Raw genomic sequence first — 21425 nt, forward strand, 5'->3', positions numbered from 1 at the left:
AAATTAATAAATATTTCGTAAAAAGTGGCGTATACAACAAAATTGTAAATTTTTTTGGAGCTAAAAATGCCAATAACTTGAAAAATTGACTTTAGAAATTTTTACACTAATCGATGTTGAATTTCAAGCGCTACATAATACAGAAATATCGAACATCTTTTTTGACTCAATTTTTTTTATATAAATCGTAAAAGCTTTAAATTAAATTTCCCACAAAAAAAATTTTTTGGACTTACGTGGCGACGATATGTGTACCAAATTTTATCAAAATATGTATCTTCAAACTTCGACTCAGAAAGTGATTCCGAGTCGATCGCTATATTTTAACCCTCCGGCGGGTGAGAAGGGGACATTTTTCATTTTCAAACTGAAATTACTCCTTGATGGCCATGGGAAGTATAACCGCCCCCCACATGTATTACAAGGAAATTTTATCTAGAATCGTTAAAAAAAATCAAAGCGATCCGACCAATAGTTTAGTTTCTAGAAGGCTACCTACCAACTGCAATCTGTCAAAATTAGAATACACACGTTTATATGAAGACGATTCTTTTGACGACAGCACAGCTACACGACCACACGATTGCTTTTGCCGCTGTAGCCGAATTAGGCTAATTTCTATTTCTGTCAACTACAAAGCAGAAATAGTGTTGCTAATATAATAAAAATGTAAATCAAATGAGTGCTTAAAAAAAATATATTTTTTTTACTTAATTAAGAGAAGTTTTTGATAACCATATTGATGTAAATTAATAACAGGTACATCCCCGTGTTAAATTCACCAGTCAATAACGTTGCGAGTGGGTTGAAAATTCACTAGTAGTAGTTCTGAGTGGCCAACGACTTCAACGTAGCGGAACTAGTGCAATGAACTGCAGGGTACTTACTACTCTTCTATGTAGTAGTATACACGGATACGATTACGCTTGTTCTTCTTTAATAATATATGACAACAAAGTTTACAAGCAAAAAACAAATGATTCATACAAAAAGCTAAATGAGAAAATATACTAAAAACAAAAATGAACTCTTTTAACTATTTTTTTATTTGCTCAGTCGCACAGTGGTTGCACCCAGGGCGAAAACGAAAACAAAGTTTAAGTTCAATTGTGGATTTATATTTTATAAAAGTGTTTAATTCAAATTTTAAAAAATGGATATAAAAACTGATGGTATTGGCTTTGTTTTAAATATATTTCATGTCGGTTATTTCTGTTCTGTATTTAAAAAAAAAAATAATTTTTCAGAAGTAGCTTTTCGTATGTGTTTTTAGAATTTGTGTTGAAATAATTTAGAGTTTTAAAATGTTTCTCAATCAAATTTCACCACTAAACCTTTATATATGTATATAGTATTACAAAAAGTATATAGGTAGTTTACGATTCTGTTTAATTTAGCTGCGCATTTTTGCGCCTTTTTCAGTAACATTAAAAAAAGCCTAGTTCAAATTAATATTCTATATATGTACATAAGTTTCAGTACTATGTTCTGTGCTGTGTAATTTGTTAAGTGGTGTACTTTTTTATTATTGAACATTTATTATTTATATTTTTATTAATTTGTTTATTTACATGCATATCTTTTTAATTTATTATAAAGGAAACGTCCAATAAATGCCGATTTTCACGCCTCTCCATTACAATAATCTAGTCTATCTAAAATTAGTTTCTAATGTAATAAAAAGTACATACATTATTTATTTCATATTTTCTAATCTTAATGTGAGTTGCAATAAAATAGAAAAGTTTAGAACAAAAAATATTTGTATTTAATGTTGAGTAGGTATATAATATTTTGTATTAGTTATTTGTTGTTCTAATGCCTTAGGAAATACAATATTTCTGGTTTTTCCATCTGGTGCATAGACCTATAAGTATTTGGGGTATCCCACTCGCGAACAAGCAACATAAAGAATTAGCTTCCCCTATATATAAATTGTAATAATTATGGGAGGTGCCACTCCCATTATTTTGCTCATTTTTGACCTAAATAAGTAATTCACACAAAGTTTTAATTCTTTACATATTACAATTATACAGATAGATCTGAATTTTAGTATTTAGTTTGTATGGGAGGTGCCACTCCCACTATTTATAGTCCGCCCATTCTTGTCCTAAATATTAATATTAATGGTAGAATAAACGTACACATTTTATGGACTGGTGCCACGCCCTCTGTGACTACTACTCCTATTTTTGCCTCAAATATTTATACTAACGGTGAAATTGCTCATGTAGAATTTGAGGACTATAGCTATTATAGTTTCCTAGATATCATATTTTTTAAATTAACTTTGTATTGGAGGTACCACACCCACTTGACATTTCAAAACAAAACATTTCCTTCCAGACATACAGGCACATACTGTAAAAATTTCAAGCAAATCGGGCAGCCGGTTAGCAGTCTATAGTCTTCAAACCAGCAAACACACATTCACTTTTATATATATAGATAAAAAGTGGGCGTTAAGTGAAAGTGACCACGCCGACTTTTTGTCAAATTAATTTTCTTATCGGCAGGAATATGCTGTAGAAGTTTCAAGACGATATTCGAACTATTACTATTTTTGCAGCTCTCTTCTATATAACTACCACCACTGTGAGTCGTCATACTTTGTTTAAAAAAGACAGACAGAAGAAGTAAAAAAACTATTTTTATACCCTCCACCGCCATTAGTGGTGAATGAGGGTATATATAAGTTTGTCATTCCGTGTGTAACATTGAAAAATATTCATCTGAGATTATTGATAATTATCGATTGAGCCATGTCCGTCTGTCTGTGTAAAACTCACGTTCAAAATAGGCACATCACCAAATTGTTTGTGGATCAGCCCATATTTGACCATAGCCCCCATATAATCTTCACATCCGAAAATCACTTAAATAAGCATAAATGTTTTATAAATATAGCTATTAAGTTGAAATTCGTCATAAATAGTCCCCACATATACCAAAATCGCTGTGCCTAATTCTATGAAGATCGGCCGATAATTGGTTATAGCTCCCATATAAGGACAACTTCCGAAAAACACAATAACCTACACAAATATCTAAAAAATATCAATATCAAAACAAAATGGGTGTGTTCGTAAATTCAGTATGATTGCATCACTGCAGCAAATTAAAAGTTTAGTGTTCGAAAAAGCATATTTGCGATTATTGCTGTACGTCAAACGTTTTTTAATGCAACTTGTTGGCAGTGATGCCGCAAATTCGTGCAACCAATGCATCATTAAGTTAAATAGTTATCAGCTTGAAATTCGAATCAAATTTGTTCAATATATGTATACACAAATCGATGTACCAAATGTTACGATGATAGGCGCATAATTGGTCAAAACCTCCATATATGACCCACTTCAGGAAGACACTTTAACCTGCACAAATATCCAAAAAAATCTGTACTGAACCAAAATTTTACAGCGATCAGTAATTTGTATCCAAGAATCGTACTACAAGATTTTTTATATATTGGTCCATAATTCGGCATAGCTCCCATATAAGGTCCACTCTTGTTAATAGCGTTGTTTATATGAAATTCTAATAGCCATCAAATACTTAGGACCATAGTAGGTCATAGCATCCATATATTGAACCAAAATAGTACACAGATCAGTAATTTGTATTCATAATACTGAATTTTTTTGAATTCTGTTTTTTCACTTGAGGTTAAAAGGGAAAACGTATTAACTAAATATTAAGTATATAAATTGTTAAATTTCATACGTTCTAATAGGAATTTCAATCATAAATTGCTGAATTAGATACAATTTTTTGTACATTTGAAACAAAAATATCTTCTGCGTTAACTAGAATTTCTAACAGTTATATTATTTCAGTTGTTTTACCATCATATTTAGGTGGAGGGTATTTAAGATTCGGCACGGCCGAATCTTACTTGTTAGTTGTTATTTTTACTTCTTCTGTCTGTTTTTTTAACAACTCTTTACATTTTAAGAGTAAAAAAATGTTCGAAGTTTCTTCTTCTTTCTTTTCTTTTCATATTTCTTTTCTTAATTTTTTCTTTTTTACTTTATTATTTTACAGAGTCGTTTTACATGAAGAAACAAATTTTCACTTTTTTGCAATAAGAGGAAAAAATTAATTAGAATGAGTCGAACGAAACACACTTTTATTAGTCATTTTAATTATTTTTTTTTACAAAATTAATTTATAAAAAAGTCCCGTTTATTTTTTTAGTTTTATTGAACGAACACAATAAAAAATACATATTTTCTTGTTTGTGTGTCGTCCGTCTTTCTTATTAATTAGACAAAAAAAAGCCAACTTACAAATTAAGTTTCACTTATTTTTTACACACGATGATTTTTGCAAAAATAAAAAAGTCACACGTTTTCATAAAACACTGTGGTAAGTAAAAGTTTTTTTGATTTCAAATAATTGTTTTTATAAAAACTTCTTTATTAAACCGAACAATTAAATACGAAAAGAAGTAATAAAAATACCGCAAATTACAACACAAACATTTCGATAAAAAGCTACATAATTTAGCGTAAATTTTTTTTATTAGAATTTATTATTATTATTCTTTACTATTTTTGTATTCATAAAACATTAATCTCACAACATTAAATTCCCACTTCTTCTTCCTTCGACGTACTTTTAATAACTAATTTTGTTGTGGAAAAATGGCGAGTAAAATGTAATTCTGTTCTCAAAAAACAAATTCTGCGACAGAAAACACCAAGGCGAATTCATACAAGGTGGTGTCAGTTCTACAAAAACAACGATTGGTCTTAACAAATGTCAAAAAACCAAAATGAAAAATTAAACAAATAAGTATTTACACTTAATATTGTGTAAATAATTGAATAGTGAGGGTTTTAATTATTTATGTAAATAATAATAAATAAAAAATAATGTTCGCTGCCGTTCCAATCGTTTCCAGTCGTGGAAATTGTCAAAAACAAATGCAAAATACAACTCTGTACGAACAGGGGAGCAAGACATAATGTAAGAAAACTACAACGACACACTGTTGCCAGACTTAGGGCATTTGTTTTTGTCGATTTTTATTTGTAGTTGGCGATTTTGTAGGTAACTAAGTGCAATTACTGTTTTATCGTGTGGGTAATTATTTTGAATTTGCAAAATGCTAAAATACAGCAATTGTAAATATTTAATTTGAAATCAGTGTTGCCGTTTTGGTCTTTATAATCAAAATTGGTCATTTTTTTCTGATGTGTAGATGTGTATTTATTTTTCATTTTGATTACTTTTGCATGAAATATATGAAAAAACGTACAATTTGTTCAAATGGGGCAAGGTTTGTGGAACTTCTGAGGAGTAACTAAATGATTTTTATATAAGTATTTGATATTGTTAAAAACGTTAGGACTTGAAGATTGATATTTTAGTAAAATTAAATAATTTTATTAATTTTTGGGACGTCATTTACGTTAAAAACTTAAAAAAATTAATATGGTGATTTTCCATAAAGAAAAATATAAAATTTGATTTAATGTAAAATTTTAACGGTTAAAGATATCATAACAAAATGTGGAACTAATATAGACTCAAATGTCCTTAATGTTTTTTAGTCTAACACCCACCGATCGACTTAGAATCACTTTCTGAGTCGATTAAACGATGTTCGTTCGTCTGGCTGGATGGCTGGCTGGTTGGCAAACCTTGTGCGCAAAGTACAATTTTGAAGATATTTCGATAAAATTTGGTATGTATTATTTTTTTCGGCTTAAGGACCAACCCTATTGAAACTGGCTGAAATCGGTCCATTATTTCACCTATCCCCCATACAAATGTCCTCCCGAAATTGGACTTTATCGGTCATAGATGTTGAATTTATCTATGTATCTACACAAATTCCGCTCCAAATAAATTTTATATATACAAAACTCATGTCACCAAATTTTGTTACGATCGGTCATAATTAGTCATAGCTCCCATATATACCAGCTTCCGAAAATCAGTTCAACATGCATAAATCTCTTAAAATATTGGTATACACACAAAATTCAACAAAAATAACTTTCATATATACATAAATCAATCTGTCTAATTTCATGGTGATCGATCCATAATTGGTCATGTAAGGCCCACTTCCGAAAAGCACTCACGAATATAAATTATTGATATTTTAAAAGAAAAATGTTGTTGCTCATTTACTTAGTATAGGGTCAAGCTCGACCATACTTTCTTACTTGTTTTATTTTCAAATACCGAAATTCCTAAACCGGGGAAAATGTGTTCCAAAAACAGAGTTTTTTTTAGAAAAGTGCCTACTGCGTCGTTATTTACCGTGTGATAGTAAAAATTTTTTGGAGATATTTAAGAAGCATATAGAGTTATACAAATGTGAAGCTTTTTTGAGGATCGGTGCTTTGCCTTTTTAGAATTTTTTACTCAAATCTAAATTTTTTTTAAAAAATTGGTCAAGTCTGAATAGGTCTGTTGTGTCCGCTTAAGTGAGCCAAAATTTACTTTTGCATTAAATTCTCTTTACGGATGGATCATATACAAATTGTATATAGTCCCGAAGAAAATTTTTTTACAAAAGAAAAAATTAAAAAATAAATAAACCTAAATATATCTTTATCTAATAGAGATAACCTTACATATAAGCGTATTTTTGTAGATCTTCTTAAGCACTATTTATATTTTAAATTTCAGCTTTTTTTCATCTATTAAGAATTTATTTAATAATATTCTAAATGTTGAAATCTTGACATAAAATTTATCTTGAAGTATAAAAACCTGTGTATTAAAAAAAGATTAAACTTCATACTTCTGTTCGTATTTTTTTTAATAAAAGTTAAAAACATGATAATTTTTGGAGTTGCCAATCAAAATAACTTAGTAAAAATCAGAACCATTGTAACGGTAAGGTAATATAGTTCTCAAATGTGGCAAGGCAGGTCAAAAACCAAGGTAAAACAGTGCCAATATTTCAAGTAACTGTTTAATAAGAAATATTCACCACATGTAGAAATTCACTCACCACACCTTTTAATTTTTATACCCTTCACCATCGTGAGAAGTTTGTCATTCCGTTTGTAATTTCCACAATATAATTTCCGAACCTATATATATACTTTATATTCTGGATCCTTATAGATAGCGGAGTCGATTAACCATGTCCGCCTGTCTGTTGAAATCAATTTTCTGAAGACCCCAGATATCTTCGGTATCCAAATCTTCAATACTTCTGTCAGACATGCTTTCGAGAAATTTCTTATTTAAAATCTGCAAAATCGGCCCACAAATGCCTGAGATTGTTGACCTTTTTGACCTATATCTGGATTACTAAGTCATTAACAGGGAAACCAAAATATGCAAATGCATGTTTTTTCTGGTGAGTCTAATGGGCACATGGATAAGATATTCACACGTTTCAGAACTATTTAAGAATTTTGGCATCGATTTGTTAGTGCATATTTTTGCATATTTTACCCTTAAATGCATATATTTGTTTTAAGAGCATATTTATGTCATATTAGAGCATTTTTTACTGTTTAATAGCATATTTTGACTTTATCAAAAACAAATTTTGTCTTACTTATTTTTCGCTGTTGTGTTACAGGTTTTTACTTGTTTAAAATTCAAAATTGAAAAATATATGGTTTTTTTTTGTAATATAAAATCATGATACAATTATATAAGGTAGTATCACTAGTTATTACGTTCTCATTTGTACATTCCCTTAAATGTCAGCCACATATAAAAAAAAGTAATTATAAAGCAAAACATCAAAAAATAAATAAAATATAAAATATTTTTTTGTAAACAAATTTAAATTAAATAAAATTAAATTTTCAATATGCGTGTTATATGTTGTGTATGTAAATGTTCATTCGAACAAAAGGACGTACAGTTCATAAAGTGTCCAGAAAATAAAATAATGGAATGGAGTGCTGCTTGTGGAGATCAACTAAAGAAACATTCAAGGATTTGTATGTACCATTTTAAGAATTCGGATTACATAGAACTCCATCAAGGATCAAAACGAGCACGTCTGATGCCAAGTGCAGTGCCTTCTATTGAACCGCTTAAAGGAATGGCTGATTTTCTTGCTTATGCAGATAGAATATGTGGTAAAACAAATCGTTTTATAGTACAAATTAGAGTTAACTACCAATGAAGAAAAAGTGATTGAAACTTTTAATTTAGTTACATGTTGTTATTAGAATATTCAGTTTTTTTAGTTAGGCGGTTTTTACATATAGATATATTATTGCAATTACTTTTTTTTATTATTTAAGATTACAACGAAAATGCAATGAGTTTTTGCAACATAAACCAATTTAATGATTTAACAACGGAAAACTTTTATGAAACTGATACTGTTCGTTCATTAAAAATACAACATCAAGTCCCAATGTCTTTTAAAGCAACAAGTAAGAAACTATTTAACGGTTTAAATTACATTCATATTAAATTATTACTGTCTATACATATAATTTATGATTAATTGATTTTAATACAATATTTAATTAAGACCCTACTCAACTCTCGACCACATATATTGATGAAAATGGGGTAACAATTGAGAATGTAATCAAAAATGTACCGAAAATTGACTCTCAAGTCAAATTATTTGTGGATGCAAGTCAGTGATGTTAACTTTTTAATTTCGATTACCGTACAGCCCTAAAAAAATTACCGTTTTTTAGGTAAAATTACCGTATCCAAAGTTTAGTACAAAAATAATAATATTTTCTTATTGAAACAGGTTTATTTTTATAATTCAATATATCGAGGGCCTATATTCAAAACTCTCTATCTTAAAAAACAACTTTTCAGGAAAGCCAAAAAACTGTTTTTTGTCGCGTATTACTTGAGTTATTAAAATTCGGTATGCTACAATTATTATTTTAAAACAACTACTGAATCTCACATATAATTGGTTTTTAAAATTTTGCATTATTGGGGACTTTATGATATATAGAGGGTTTTCTTCTCAAAATATTCAATGTGTATATAAAAATGAAAATATAGAGGATTTTGCATTTTAATAGAATTAAATTATTTTGATTTCATTTATGCCATCTGTCAGTTTTCAACGTGATTTATTTAAGATAACGGCTAATAATACAACATAAGACACTTTTTAAACAAACTCCAACTTTAACCATTTATTTTTATGCCATGGAAATTATATTTTCCAAAAACATAATGGTAAAATATTTTCATGGTAATTAATTTTTTTAAATGATTGAAAAATGTAAAATTCATGTTCAGCATTCAAAAATTAGTAGGAAAATATGAATTGCAAGAAGAAATTATTCCAAAAAAATATTTGAAAATTATTTGAAAAGATAGAGGCTTTTGCATTCGGAAAAAAATAATTGTATAACATAGAGAAATAACAAAAATGCAAATAAAACAGCAAAAGACAATAGGTTGTAAGAAATTCACACCATAGATGAGGGCTGTTTCACAGAACATTTTACTATCAAAAAGTAATTTTCGTGAATATCAAAGATAGTGGGTTTTGAATATAGGACCATGTTTGTAAAACAGCAGAATGCCATTTTTATCAACATCATTTATTTGCCTTATAATATAAATTCCGTATCTATTTATTTAAATTCATCCATTTCAAAAGCTTCTGGGAAATGCAAAACTAAAGGAATTATAGAAATATTGGTATCGAACAATTGGGGATTTATTACGATCAGTTTTTAATACTAATTTGTATGTTGAAATATTCATACTTGAAAGACTTGCGATTACTTTACCGCGTTATTTGTCTAGCGTATTTTGTTTAGTGGTAGTTGGTTATCATCATCCTCAAAGTTTTATGATTATTTTAATGTTAAATATGTACATTATATGTAGACACATTATGGAAATATAAGGTTTAGGATATAATTTTTAAAAATTTACAGCCATATGCATAAAAATTTAAAAAAGGTTTATAAACCAATTATAGGAAAATTTTCATAAAGTTGTATTCATAAACGATTGATAGCTTAAAATACCTTTGATAAACAATTTTTAAATGTACAAATTTTAAAGTAGGTAGGTTCGACCCTACTATAAACCTACTTTAAGGAATTATTTTTACTTTTTATCTTAAAAAAGAGGATATTAAAGATAAATTTGGAATAATAGACTATACTATTGCAATTGCTAAACACAATTTCCACTCCGCTGGCGAATAAGTTCCATTTTAATAGTGTATGATTTTGTTTGATATTCCTCCGGCAGTGAATAACATGAGGTTCACAAGTTAGTTTGATTGGCATTTTTGTCATTTACATTTAACCTGCAACGCCATATAGTAATAAAATGTGTAAACATTGTGGAAGAAGGTCCACACAATCTAATATACCCACTCCGGAATTAAAACTATGTGTTTCCACATAGAAATTAATTAAATTTTGTTAAAATTTAACAAAATGTCAATAAAAATAAATTAATAAAACAAATTATAAAACATTGATGTTTATTTTATCACAGAATATTCGTCATTCGAATACTTTTAATAATAATTGAAATAAAATATATAAAAAAGTTTGTACATTAAAACATTTTAGCTTAATATAAATTTAATAGAATCAGATACAAATTTTTTATCTAAAAATTAGTTGCTATCTTCAAAAATGTATTATTACTAAAAACAATTAATGAAAAAAACTAAATTAACGAATAATTTATCCTAATTGAAAGCAACACTAACAACAAAAAAGGGGAAATAAATGAGAAGCATTGCCAGCTTAGACAAAAATCAGTACATTACTTATTGTACCTTTATCAAACTTTTATGAATACAATACTTTTATAAATGATTTTTAAAGCTGAAGTGTTCGTTAACAAAATTGTGTTTTAAATCTACAATAAGGTTTTTTTTATGCATATAGCCGTTAAACTTTTTAAAATTACCGTACAAATGTAGAAATTACCTGCCTACCGTACGGAAGTCTAAATTACCGTACAATACGGTAATTACCGTACGGTTAACATCACTGATGCAAGTGCACAAACCGAGTAATAATAAGTCAAATATATTTTATATTTTTAAGTATTATTATATTATGATTTCAGCGACGACTGGATAAAGTGTAATATTCTCGAAGAAAATTTGCGTTTGAAGGCACAAATTGCCATGCTTAATAAAGAAAATCAAAAACTTAATGAAAGAAATGACAAAATCGAAAACACAATGAAGGCGATCGATGCAGTTTTTACTACTGGTCAGAAGCGCAAACTTTTAAATCCCAATAAAAAAGTTCATTGGAACTGGGAAGACGTTTCTTATGCAATTTCACTCCATTCCACTGGTCCTAGGGCTTATCGAAAGCTCTATAATGATAATTTTCCGTTGCCTTCTGTGAATACCCTACATAGATGGGACCGTAAATTACACTTTCATAACACTTTCAAACAAATTTAATAGCACTAATGAAAGAGGAAGAACTTTCCTCTATTGAAAAGATATGTGTTATATGTTTTGATGAAATGAAGGTAAAATATACGTATGAACATGATCCAATGAATGATTGTATACGTTCACCTGCAAATTATGTGCAAGTTCTGACAGTAAGAGGGCTAATAAAATCTTGGAAACAAGAAATATTTTTTGATTTTGATACAAAAATGGAGAAGAATTTGCTTTTCGAAATTGTTAGCACACTGAATAATGCAGGATTTGAAGTTGTTGCAATAGTTTCGGATATGGGGCCTACTAATCAGTCTCTTTTAAAGGAACTTGACATAACTATAGGTAATATTATTAGATTAATTAATTTTTTGATTTCATTTTTTATTCTGTTTGGTTTCTATCTTTAAGACATATAACTATTATTTATCATTCATTTGATATTAATATTTTACTTTAAAATGATTTATTTAAGATAAAAACTGGTTTGAAAATCCCACAAATCCTAAAGACCATATTTTCGTTTTCGCCGATCCACCTCATCTTCTTAAATTGATAAGAAACCACTTTCTTGAATCAGGAATAATATTTAAAAACTCATTGGTTACCTCAGAAACTATAATTCAAGTCCTAAACTGTTCAAAATCAGATTTGTCTATAACGTATGATGTGACCCATGAATATCTGAATCTTAAACAATGTAGTAAGCAAAAAGTTAAATACGCTGCAAAACTATTTTCTCACTCTATGGCCAGTGCTATTCGCCGATGTTTTTCTCTCGGCATTGAAATATACAACGCAATTAACACCGCGGAATTCTTTGATTTGGTAAACGATTGGTTCGATGTAAATAATTTGAAACTAAAAACGGCAACTACTATACCAACTAAACAATCATATGGAAAAAACATTGATGTTCAAGATGATGTATTTAACAGGATGACTGCACTAATGAGTCAAATAATTATACCTGGAAAAAAGTCGATCATCCAATTCCAAAAAGGGGTTATAATAACAAATAAATCGCTTCAAGGATTATACCAACACCTAAAACAAAAACACTCAATCGAATACGTAATAAGTAGCCGATTAAATCAAGATATAGTGGAAAACTTTTTTAGTGCCATGAGAGGTAAAGGCGGTTTTGAAGATCACCCAAGTCCTATTAAATTTATTTATAGGTTTCGAAAATATTTACTGGGTAATTGAAATACAATAATAATTATTGAAGCATAAATAACAAAATTTTTTTTAATAGCCAAAAATAACGAACTTATAAAAACTGGAAACTCAGAATGTGATGAAACTGAAAAATTTGAGTTCAAAAGGGCATGTTTACAACTAAATGATGACACTGATACCTGCGATAATATCAAAGATTCAGAAATGGAAATTGTAAAACAGGCTAATGAGTTAACATGCGTTATAGACAATGAGCTCGATTGCTTTGAGGAAGACGCCTTAGAGTATGTAGCTGGTTATATAATTCAAAAGCTTCAACTTACAAATTCTGAGTCCAAAAATAACGAGGAAGGCTTCACATGGGTTAATCAAGTTTCTAAAGGTGGACTCAAAAAACCAAACACATCGTTTTTAAACAATTTAAGAGAATTGGAAATTATATTTAATAATGTAAATGGCAATTCAATAGCTAACATCAGTGGATTCACAAAATATATGTTAGATAAAAGTATCCATAATGTTCTTCCCGAAAATGTAAAATCCTTTTTCTTTAAAATAAGAATGCATTTTCGGATAAAACATTTAAACCGAAATCTTAAAACCAAAAAAGCTAATGAAAGACTTTCAATCAGCAAGAAAATGATTAAAACATTAATTTAAATTGATTTTATTTCCTAACTTTTTTTTAAATTTACATCTTTTTTACATTTTTTACTTTATATTGTTATGTATTATGTTTGTAATTTTTTCTTTTAAAAATATTTAATAAAAGATTACTACAATCTAAAAATAAATTTATTTTCGATTTATTTTTCAGAATTATTAGATTCTTAATGGAATAATTAAGTTTTACCCATAAATAATATATATATATAGCCACGTTCTACTGTATTGTATATATATAAAGGTTCTACTGTATTTCAAATATAAACAAAATATTTTTGTAGTTTTTCACATATCAGAACAAGCAAGGTACAATTATTAGAAAGTACGTTCTCAATTATACATTCCCTATAACGTCAAACAAAAGAAAATTAGAAAAAACAAAACGAAATGTCTAAGACAAAAAAAAATTAATTAAACAAATTTTTGTGTATTTACTTTTTTTCGTGAAATATTCAATTCAAATTAAATTTTTTCCAAATAAATATGTGTTAGTTTTAATATAACGTGCAAAACATTGCGAAAACTAAATAAAAAGTGATTAGAGTAAATGCGTTATTTGACGTTGTAGGGGTAAATATTGAAAACTCTCCCTAATAATTGTACCTGGTTGGTTCTACCATGGTTTTTCATTCTATTATTTCAATTTTGTTTTTCATTTGACTTTACAAGGCATAAAATTGACAACTCTCCCTAATGATTCTACCTTCTAAAATGATTGTATCATGATATAAAATAAGCTCTATTTTAATAATAGCGCCATCTAAATATCAAATTTTAATTCTAATTCAAACTTATCCGTTCTTTAATATTAAGAGAATTTATAATAGTTTTCATGGTTTTCATCGTTCGTGTGAACGTATAAGGGACTCCTACAAAGACGTAAGCAAGGTTACTGCAAATGTGAAAAAGGTATTTTTAAAAGCCCCAAATAGGATTGATACATTAAAAGAAATGTATCCTGCTCTAGAATTGCTACCAGAGTCTGTAGTAACTCGGGAACATGGCTTTCAGCTGTTAATTATTACGCCAACAATTTTGAAAAAAATTGTGAAGTTATCAATGCTTTAAATGCTGAGGAGTCTCAGTTTATTAACATTGCTAAAGATGCTTTAAATACACCTGCAATAAAAAATAACTTAATTTTTATAACGTCAAATTTTGGATTTATTGAAACATTTATTAAAAAAAAACTTCAAACAGCTGGGCTTACAATGATCGAACAGTATAATTTAGTGGAACAAACATTTAAAAATATTGATAAAATACCAAATTGTAGTGTTAAAACTAATATTAAAATAAAATTTGAACAAATAATAGGAAAAAATTAAGGATTCAAAATTATAGAAAGCGTTTGTAAACAGTTTAAAGGACTTTCCTCAAAACAGATTTCAAAATAAAGAAATATTATCTTTTAAATTTACTCTTATAACATCAGTTGATGTCTAAAGAACATTTTCTATGTATAAAAATGTTTTCAGATCCAATAGACAATGATTTTTATTTGAAAATTTAAGTCAACATTTTGTAATTTATTGCAATTATTGCAATTGAAGAAGTGTCTTCATATTTATATAAAATATCATTAAAAAATACCTCTCGAGGCCTTTTCATAACTTAAGTTCCTATTGTTTTTGTGCTGTATTCATTTTTTGTTATACTTGTTTTAGTTCTTGTTATTTTTGTATATTTTATGTTACTTTACCATTTTAGAAATGCATTGTATTGATTTTTTTTTAAATAAAAGTATATTTTTTGGTTAAAAATTATGTAAAAGTTTGTTTTTTAAGAGCATATTTTTTAAATTTTAAGAGCATATTTTAAAGTTTTTACTGCATATTTAAAGCGCTTAAAATGTTTTTTTTAGAGCATATTTCCGGTTTCCCGGAAATGGATATCTAATGATAGATATTTCAAAGACCTTTACAACGTATATAAGACCATAGTAAGTTGGACCTACAATTGGTCAAAATCGTAAAAAATATTTTTCACAAAAAATTGATTTTATAACTTTTTTTGAAACGGCTGGTCCGAATTTTTCTCACGCCCGGTGTGTTGTAGTGTGAACGAACTTTCATTTGAAATTTGGAACGGTATTAAATAGTTAGAATGAAAGGAAAACAAAAAATATATAAAATTCGAAATTTCGAAAATGATACTCCTCACTTCCGGCAGCATAGTTATCGGGGACGGAGTAAATAAATAATGGCCCAACAATGGCGCCTTGCATGATAAAATTTTTACAAATTTACATAAGGAGTGAGATCGAAAAATTCTTAACATACATATATGTTTATAAAAAAGAAACCACTAAACTTACAGCTTTAATTTTTTTTTTATTTGATTGAAATTATTATTACAATTTACAAAAAAAATTATTTTTATAGTTTTAATCACTAGTGATGAAATTTTGAACCTTTTTCGGAAACCCTTCCATTAACGTTTTTATAGTGCTTTCTGTCACTTTGCTCGAACATGTAGTCCATCTCCGTTTAAAATCTACCACACTTTTGGACACCTTTTTTGTACTCTTCAATTCTCTTTTAACAAGAGCCCAATATCTCTCCACTGGCCTTAGCTCCGGGCAGTTTGGAGGATTTGCCTCTCTTGGTACAAATACCACATTATTGTTCTTGTACCACTCAAGGGCTTGTTTGCCATAGTGACAGGATGCCAAGTCAGGCCAAAAATAAGTGGACACATTATGAAGTCTTATGAATGGAAGCAGCCTTTTTTGTAAACATTCCTTGATGTAAATTTCGGTATTTATAGAGCCCGTTGTAACAAATGAGTGGCTTCTTTTGCCGCAACTGCATATTGCTTGCCATACCAAGAACTTTCTGGGAAATTTTGTCTGCTTTTGGGTCCTAAACTTTTCTTCAACATTCCCTCGAGCATCAGCAACATAAAATTTTTGACCTGGAAGTTGCGAAAAATCTGCCAGAACATACGTTTCGTCATCCATTATGCAGCAAGAATATTTTTTTATAAAACTTGACTTCAATTTCCGTGCTCTGTTTTTGGCCTCTAAATTTTTAGTAGCGTTCCTGTCAGGAACTTTTTGAGCCTTGTATGTTTTTAAACCTGCATTAGCTTTAACTTTTCGTACCAAATAGTCCGAGCACTGAGCTAACCGGGCTGCTTTCCTACCGGATGTGTTGGGAGCTCTTTTGAAAATGCGTTCTATTTTTTTGGCTTTAGAAACATCATGTGGACCATTCCTTCTACCTGAACCAGGTTTTCTATCAACTGACAAGTTCTCCCGGTACTGTTTAATAACATTGGAAACAGTTTGACGGCAGACCTTTGTATGCTTGGCCAACTTTTTGTAAGACCAAGTTGGGTTTTGTTGAAAATATTTAATAATTTCAGTACGCACTTTTTTCTGGTCACTCATTTTAATCAGATTAACAAAAAAATTAATATAATTGACATTACACATAATAACTGACATGTTTTTCAAAGGTAACTTGATCAAAAAAAAATTCAAATAATACTTGGGTTAAAAAATGTAATGAAAAACGTGTGTTAAGAATTTTTCGATCTCACTCCTTAGTAGAACTTTCGTCCTAATTTTAAACAAATTTCTAATAACCAAAAAAACAGCAGTATTTTTGATTTTATTTCGGTTAAAATGATGACGGTTTCGGTAATAGACTCTATTTCTTTGTTTGCTCTTTTTTAATTATAATTTTCAGATTTCGAGAAAATTATTGTTTTTCTTGATTTTTTATAATGATTTTTAATGAATTAATAATATTTTTATTTAAAATTAATAAAACAATTATTATTTATTACATATAAACTAAAAAAACAAAGAAGATTAGATTAAGAATTAAAAAAAAATAAACAAATTTACGTGAGAAAAATGAGACGAATTAATTAAAAATATAAATAAAATATTTTTTTAATACCAACCACACACCAAAAAAAATATTTTTTTAATTATAAAAATTATAAATTATTTTATTTAATTTTATACAAACAAAACAATAGACATGACGGTTTTTGTTGATAAAAAGAAAATAATAGAAAACTAATTCAGGAAACTTACCTTGGGCGGCGGTCCTGGAGATTTTGTTATTTGGGTTTTATCCGTGGCAGATGACGAGGAGGTACGTTTCAGTCTGTTGTGAGCATCTAATATTAAATAAAATAAATATAAAATTTTAAACATTTATAAAAAAAAAATCATTCACATAGAAAAATATGTTTAAAAGTTAAAAAAAATAGTTTTATTATTTTTTGTGTAATCCACAAAAAAACATTACAGACATTCTCCAGTAACGTAATAAACTGATGACGGTATTTATTAATCAAGGTCGAAATCCAGGCGTCCCCCTTTCACCTTTTAGACAGACCAAGGAAATAAGGACGGGAAGATAGATTGAACATATCAGTCGGCAGATTATATATCCCCAATATTTTTAGTGATAGTCTTTGGACCTATATCAATCAATCAACCAAAAGGTAAGAAACCTAAATAATAACTAAAATAAGTCCCTTTCGTGCTGGTGGCACCTTCTGCTGCTCCCTCATTCCTTAGATTGATTTTCTAACAATCCAGATTAATAATAACTCTCCGTATCTCGAAAAATAATAAAACAAATTTCACAACCTGTTTCAGTAGTTTTCGTTCTTCCTTGGTACAATAAAAGTATATACATACATACATACATACATACTTCACTAGGTCTTCGGTTCAAATTGGACCCATTTTGAAATTAATATTTAATTTTTTCTATAAGTGAGTGGTTGATATTTTTGATAATTTATGAATTTTATTTCATTTCCAATGTCAACAACTATGTTAGGTTTTTAGAATAACAAATTGGCAAAATAAAAATATCTATAAACTTGTTTGGACTTAAGGTCCAAACAACAAGAGCTTTGGTAGCACGACAATATATCTTTGGTAGCTCTAATATATGTATATCTGTCTCTTTTCATTATACTTGCTGAACTACTGTTTTTCTTATACATCATAAGGTCTTCGGGTAAAATGTTACCCAGTTTGAAATTAAAATTGCATTTTTTCTAAAAATTAATGGTTTTTTTTTGATATTTTATGACTTTAATTTAATTTCAAATGTCAACAACTACATTAGGTTTTTTTAAAAAAAAATCTATTTTCTATTTGGGTAAAATTTGACCCGATAATCGTTAATGTCAGTAAATTTGAAAACCTTATGAAGGTAAAATAAGTAATAATAAGTAAAACAACCGTTTAAATGCTTTGAGTATCTCGATATTTTTTTTTGTTTTTATAAAACTAGACATTGAAAATTATCTTTTACTTGGTGTTTTTGTAGGACATATAGAAAACAAAGCATTGCGTAAGTTTTCAAGCTTTCCAGATCACTTATGACATTTTCTAAATATAAAAAGTCTTCTAAAATAGTTGGAGTATTTGTTTTAATTTTTTATTTTTTGGATTTTGAATATTTTTTAAAGTACACTAAAACTCATAAAAACACACTTTTAGAAAAAACCGGCTATTCGAGGAGAAAAACCCGGTTTCTTTGATATTAGAAATGTGAGCTTTTCAAAAAAACCGAAACCGATCTTAGCAAAAAAACCGGTTATAACCGGTTATTGAAAACCGGACCGATGGGAAATTTTATTAAAATCTTGCAATCAGATTAGAAGTACTCATTTATTTTCATTAAAAAAACAAATAAAAAAAGATGCTGCAGGAAACAAACAAAAAAAGGCTTCTTTCAATCTACCTATTCCGAAAAATCTTAAATAAAAGCAGAATAATCAAAAAAACAAAGAAGATAAAGGAAAAAAAACAATCACCAAAAATAAAGTAAAACATTTTTGAAAATACTTCTTCTCCCTCGTGCCCAGACAAAACAAAACACATACATACATATTTGAGTCAACAAAAAAAAAAAACACCAACATAAAAATTATGTGCTTGTAGAGAGCTTAAATTACGCAATTAATACCGAAAGAGAAACAAAAATGTATCGAAAAGGGCCATGTCTGGAATTCATGAATTTTTGTTTTAAATTGCAGACTTTTTCTGTTAATATAAAATTAATATAAAACTGGTTGACGTAAATAAGTAATTCTTTGTTTTTTTGGCCAGTTGAGTGACCACATTGGCGTTTATAATTTACTTACAGACACCAAGCATCATTTATTGCTTAAGGACAAACCAAAAAATAAACATATTACACAATATAAAAATGCATACTTGAAGGAATAAATTATAGTTATTTGTTTAAATTTAAAAATAAAAGCTTTTTTTAACGATTAGATGAGTTCTTTTGGAACCTAGTTAGTTAGTTAGTTCGTGTATAGACTTAGTGTAGTCTAGTTAGAACCAATAATATTTAAGAATTACATATCGTTCCAACGAACTGGTTCCAGAAGAGCATGCGATTTACTAGTTCTGTGGATTATATGTAGTTATAAAATTTGGGTAAAATCAATAATACTTTTTTAAAATTGTATTTAACGTTTTAAAAAGTGCAACATTTTTCCTTATTGTACTCAGTGCCTACTTTCAGAGTTATAGAAAATATTGAGTTGTTATGTTTTGCTACTCGTATTTATTGAGTACCAGTAAAAACAGCCAGTTTCATAGACAAACATTTATTATTATATCGCTCATTTACTGCAACAACGTCATAACTCAAAATCCGGGTGTTTTGAACTGAGTAATACAAAATATGCGTCGTTATTTAGACTTTCATATAGTTTCAAAAAAGTCAATTATTATACCCTTCACCATGAGTGGCAAGGGTATACATATGTATATAAGTTAGTCATTCCGTTTGTAATTTCCACATTTTTCATTTGCGACCCCATAAAGTATATATATTCTGGATCGTTATAGATAGCGGAATCGGTATCTTTTAGCTTTTATTGTATCCAAAATATATGATATTTAAAATTAACTTTGTATGGGAGGTACCACATACATACATACATATGTACATATAAACACACATTCACTTTTATATACATATTGTTACGTTTTAACCTTTTCAAAACGCTGGTTTATTTCCTTTAAATAAACCGGATACTTTTGATTGCAAATAAATTATTTCTTTAAAATGTACAACAACAACAGAATTAAATAGCCACTCAATGTTTTTTATACACGTTTATAAATTCTCAGAATTACAGACACAATTTATAATGTACACGAATTTACTTGAAAAACACAACACACTTTAAGACACTTAAATGATGTTTATTCGAAAAGCGTCTCTGATAAACTCACTCACGACTGCAACCTCTGCTACTATTTATAACACTGCCATCTGCACTCTAGATTTCTCTTTAACTGTCTAGAGGTTTCTAATACATACGCCATCTATGGTGTACTTTCTACAATGTTCTTTAACTGAATATTCGAAATCGAATACAGCGTTGCCAACTTACGATCAAATCAACTGAAAGCTTTTATTTAATAACGCCCACAGATATGTTACAGTTTTACAGCACTGTTATTTGAAAGCTTTATGCTACTTTTAAATCAGCCGTTAAAATCGTTATATTTGAATTCAAGTACAATTTCGTAACAATATATAGATTTGACAAGTAAAAATTTAGGTTAAATACAGATTATAAATATATTAATATCTACTATTTAAATCAGGTTTTATTTCTGAAATCGCATGATTTGTTGCAAATTTATTTAAGAAAGAGTAAAATGTCACAAAACATTCAAAGCCGTTTTTCTCGAAACGACTTTTTTTGAATTATGACGTTGTTGCAGCAAATGTAGTTTTGACTATACACAGAGAAAACAGATTCGAAGTAGTAATCGAATTTGTTGCGAATCGAATGATTCGGTTGTACATAGAAACTCGGTTCTATCAATAGAAAATCAGTTAATAAGGAAGACACAACTGTAAAATTCGGTCACTAAGGCAGAATCAATTGATTGGCTACTACGAATCTGTTTTCTATGTGTAGATAAATCGGAAAAGAAAAAAATGTACATAGGTATAATATATTTTAAAAAATCATTTTTCATAGTCATTAAGTTTTTTAATTAGCATTTTCTGTTTTCACGAAACATCTGTGGGAAACTACTAGGGAGACAGACGACACTTATGTGCTGTTTTTCTATAGCGAACGAGTACATTGAGTGGAAATTTAATATTGTTACAAAAACAAAATACATGTAAAACGTCCACTCAAAGCGCTCACTCGCTATAGAAAAACAGCACATTAACAAGAAACAAACAACCTC

General features: G+C 28.6%; 1 protein-coding gene across 1 annotated transcript in view; it reads right to left on the reverse strand.

Moving 5' to 3' along the window:
• The window catches only part of MICAL-like, a 113629-nt gene that overhangs the window by 37096 nt on the left and 55108 nt on the right, over positions 1-21425 (reverse strand). Inside the window, exon 4 of the mRNA XM_065508518.1 lies at positions 17262-17347. Coding sequence (XP_065364590.1) covers positions 17262-17347 — 86 coding nt within the window. The remainder of the gene's footprint in view (positions 1-17261; positions 17348-21425) is intronic.

This window comes from Calliphora vicina, chromosome 4, assembly GCF_958450345.1.
Source record: "Calliphora vicina chromosome 4, idCalVici1.1, whole genome shotgun sequence".
NCBI lineage: Eukaryota > Metazoa > Arthropoda > Insecta > Diptera > Calliphoridae > Calliphora > Calliphora vicina.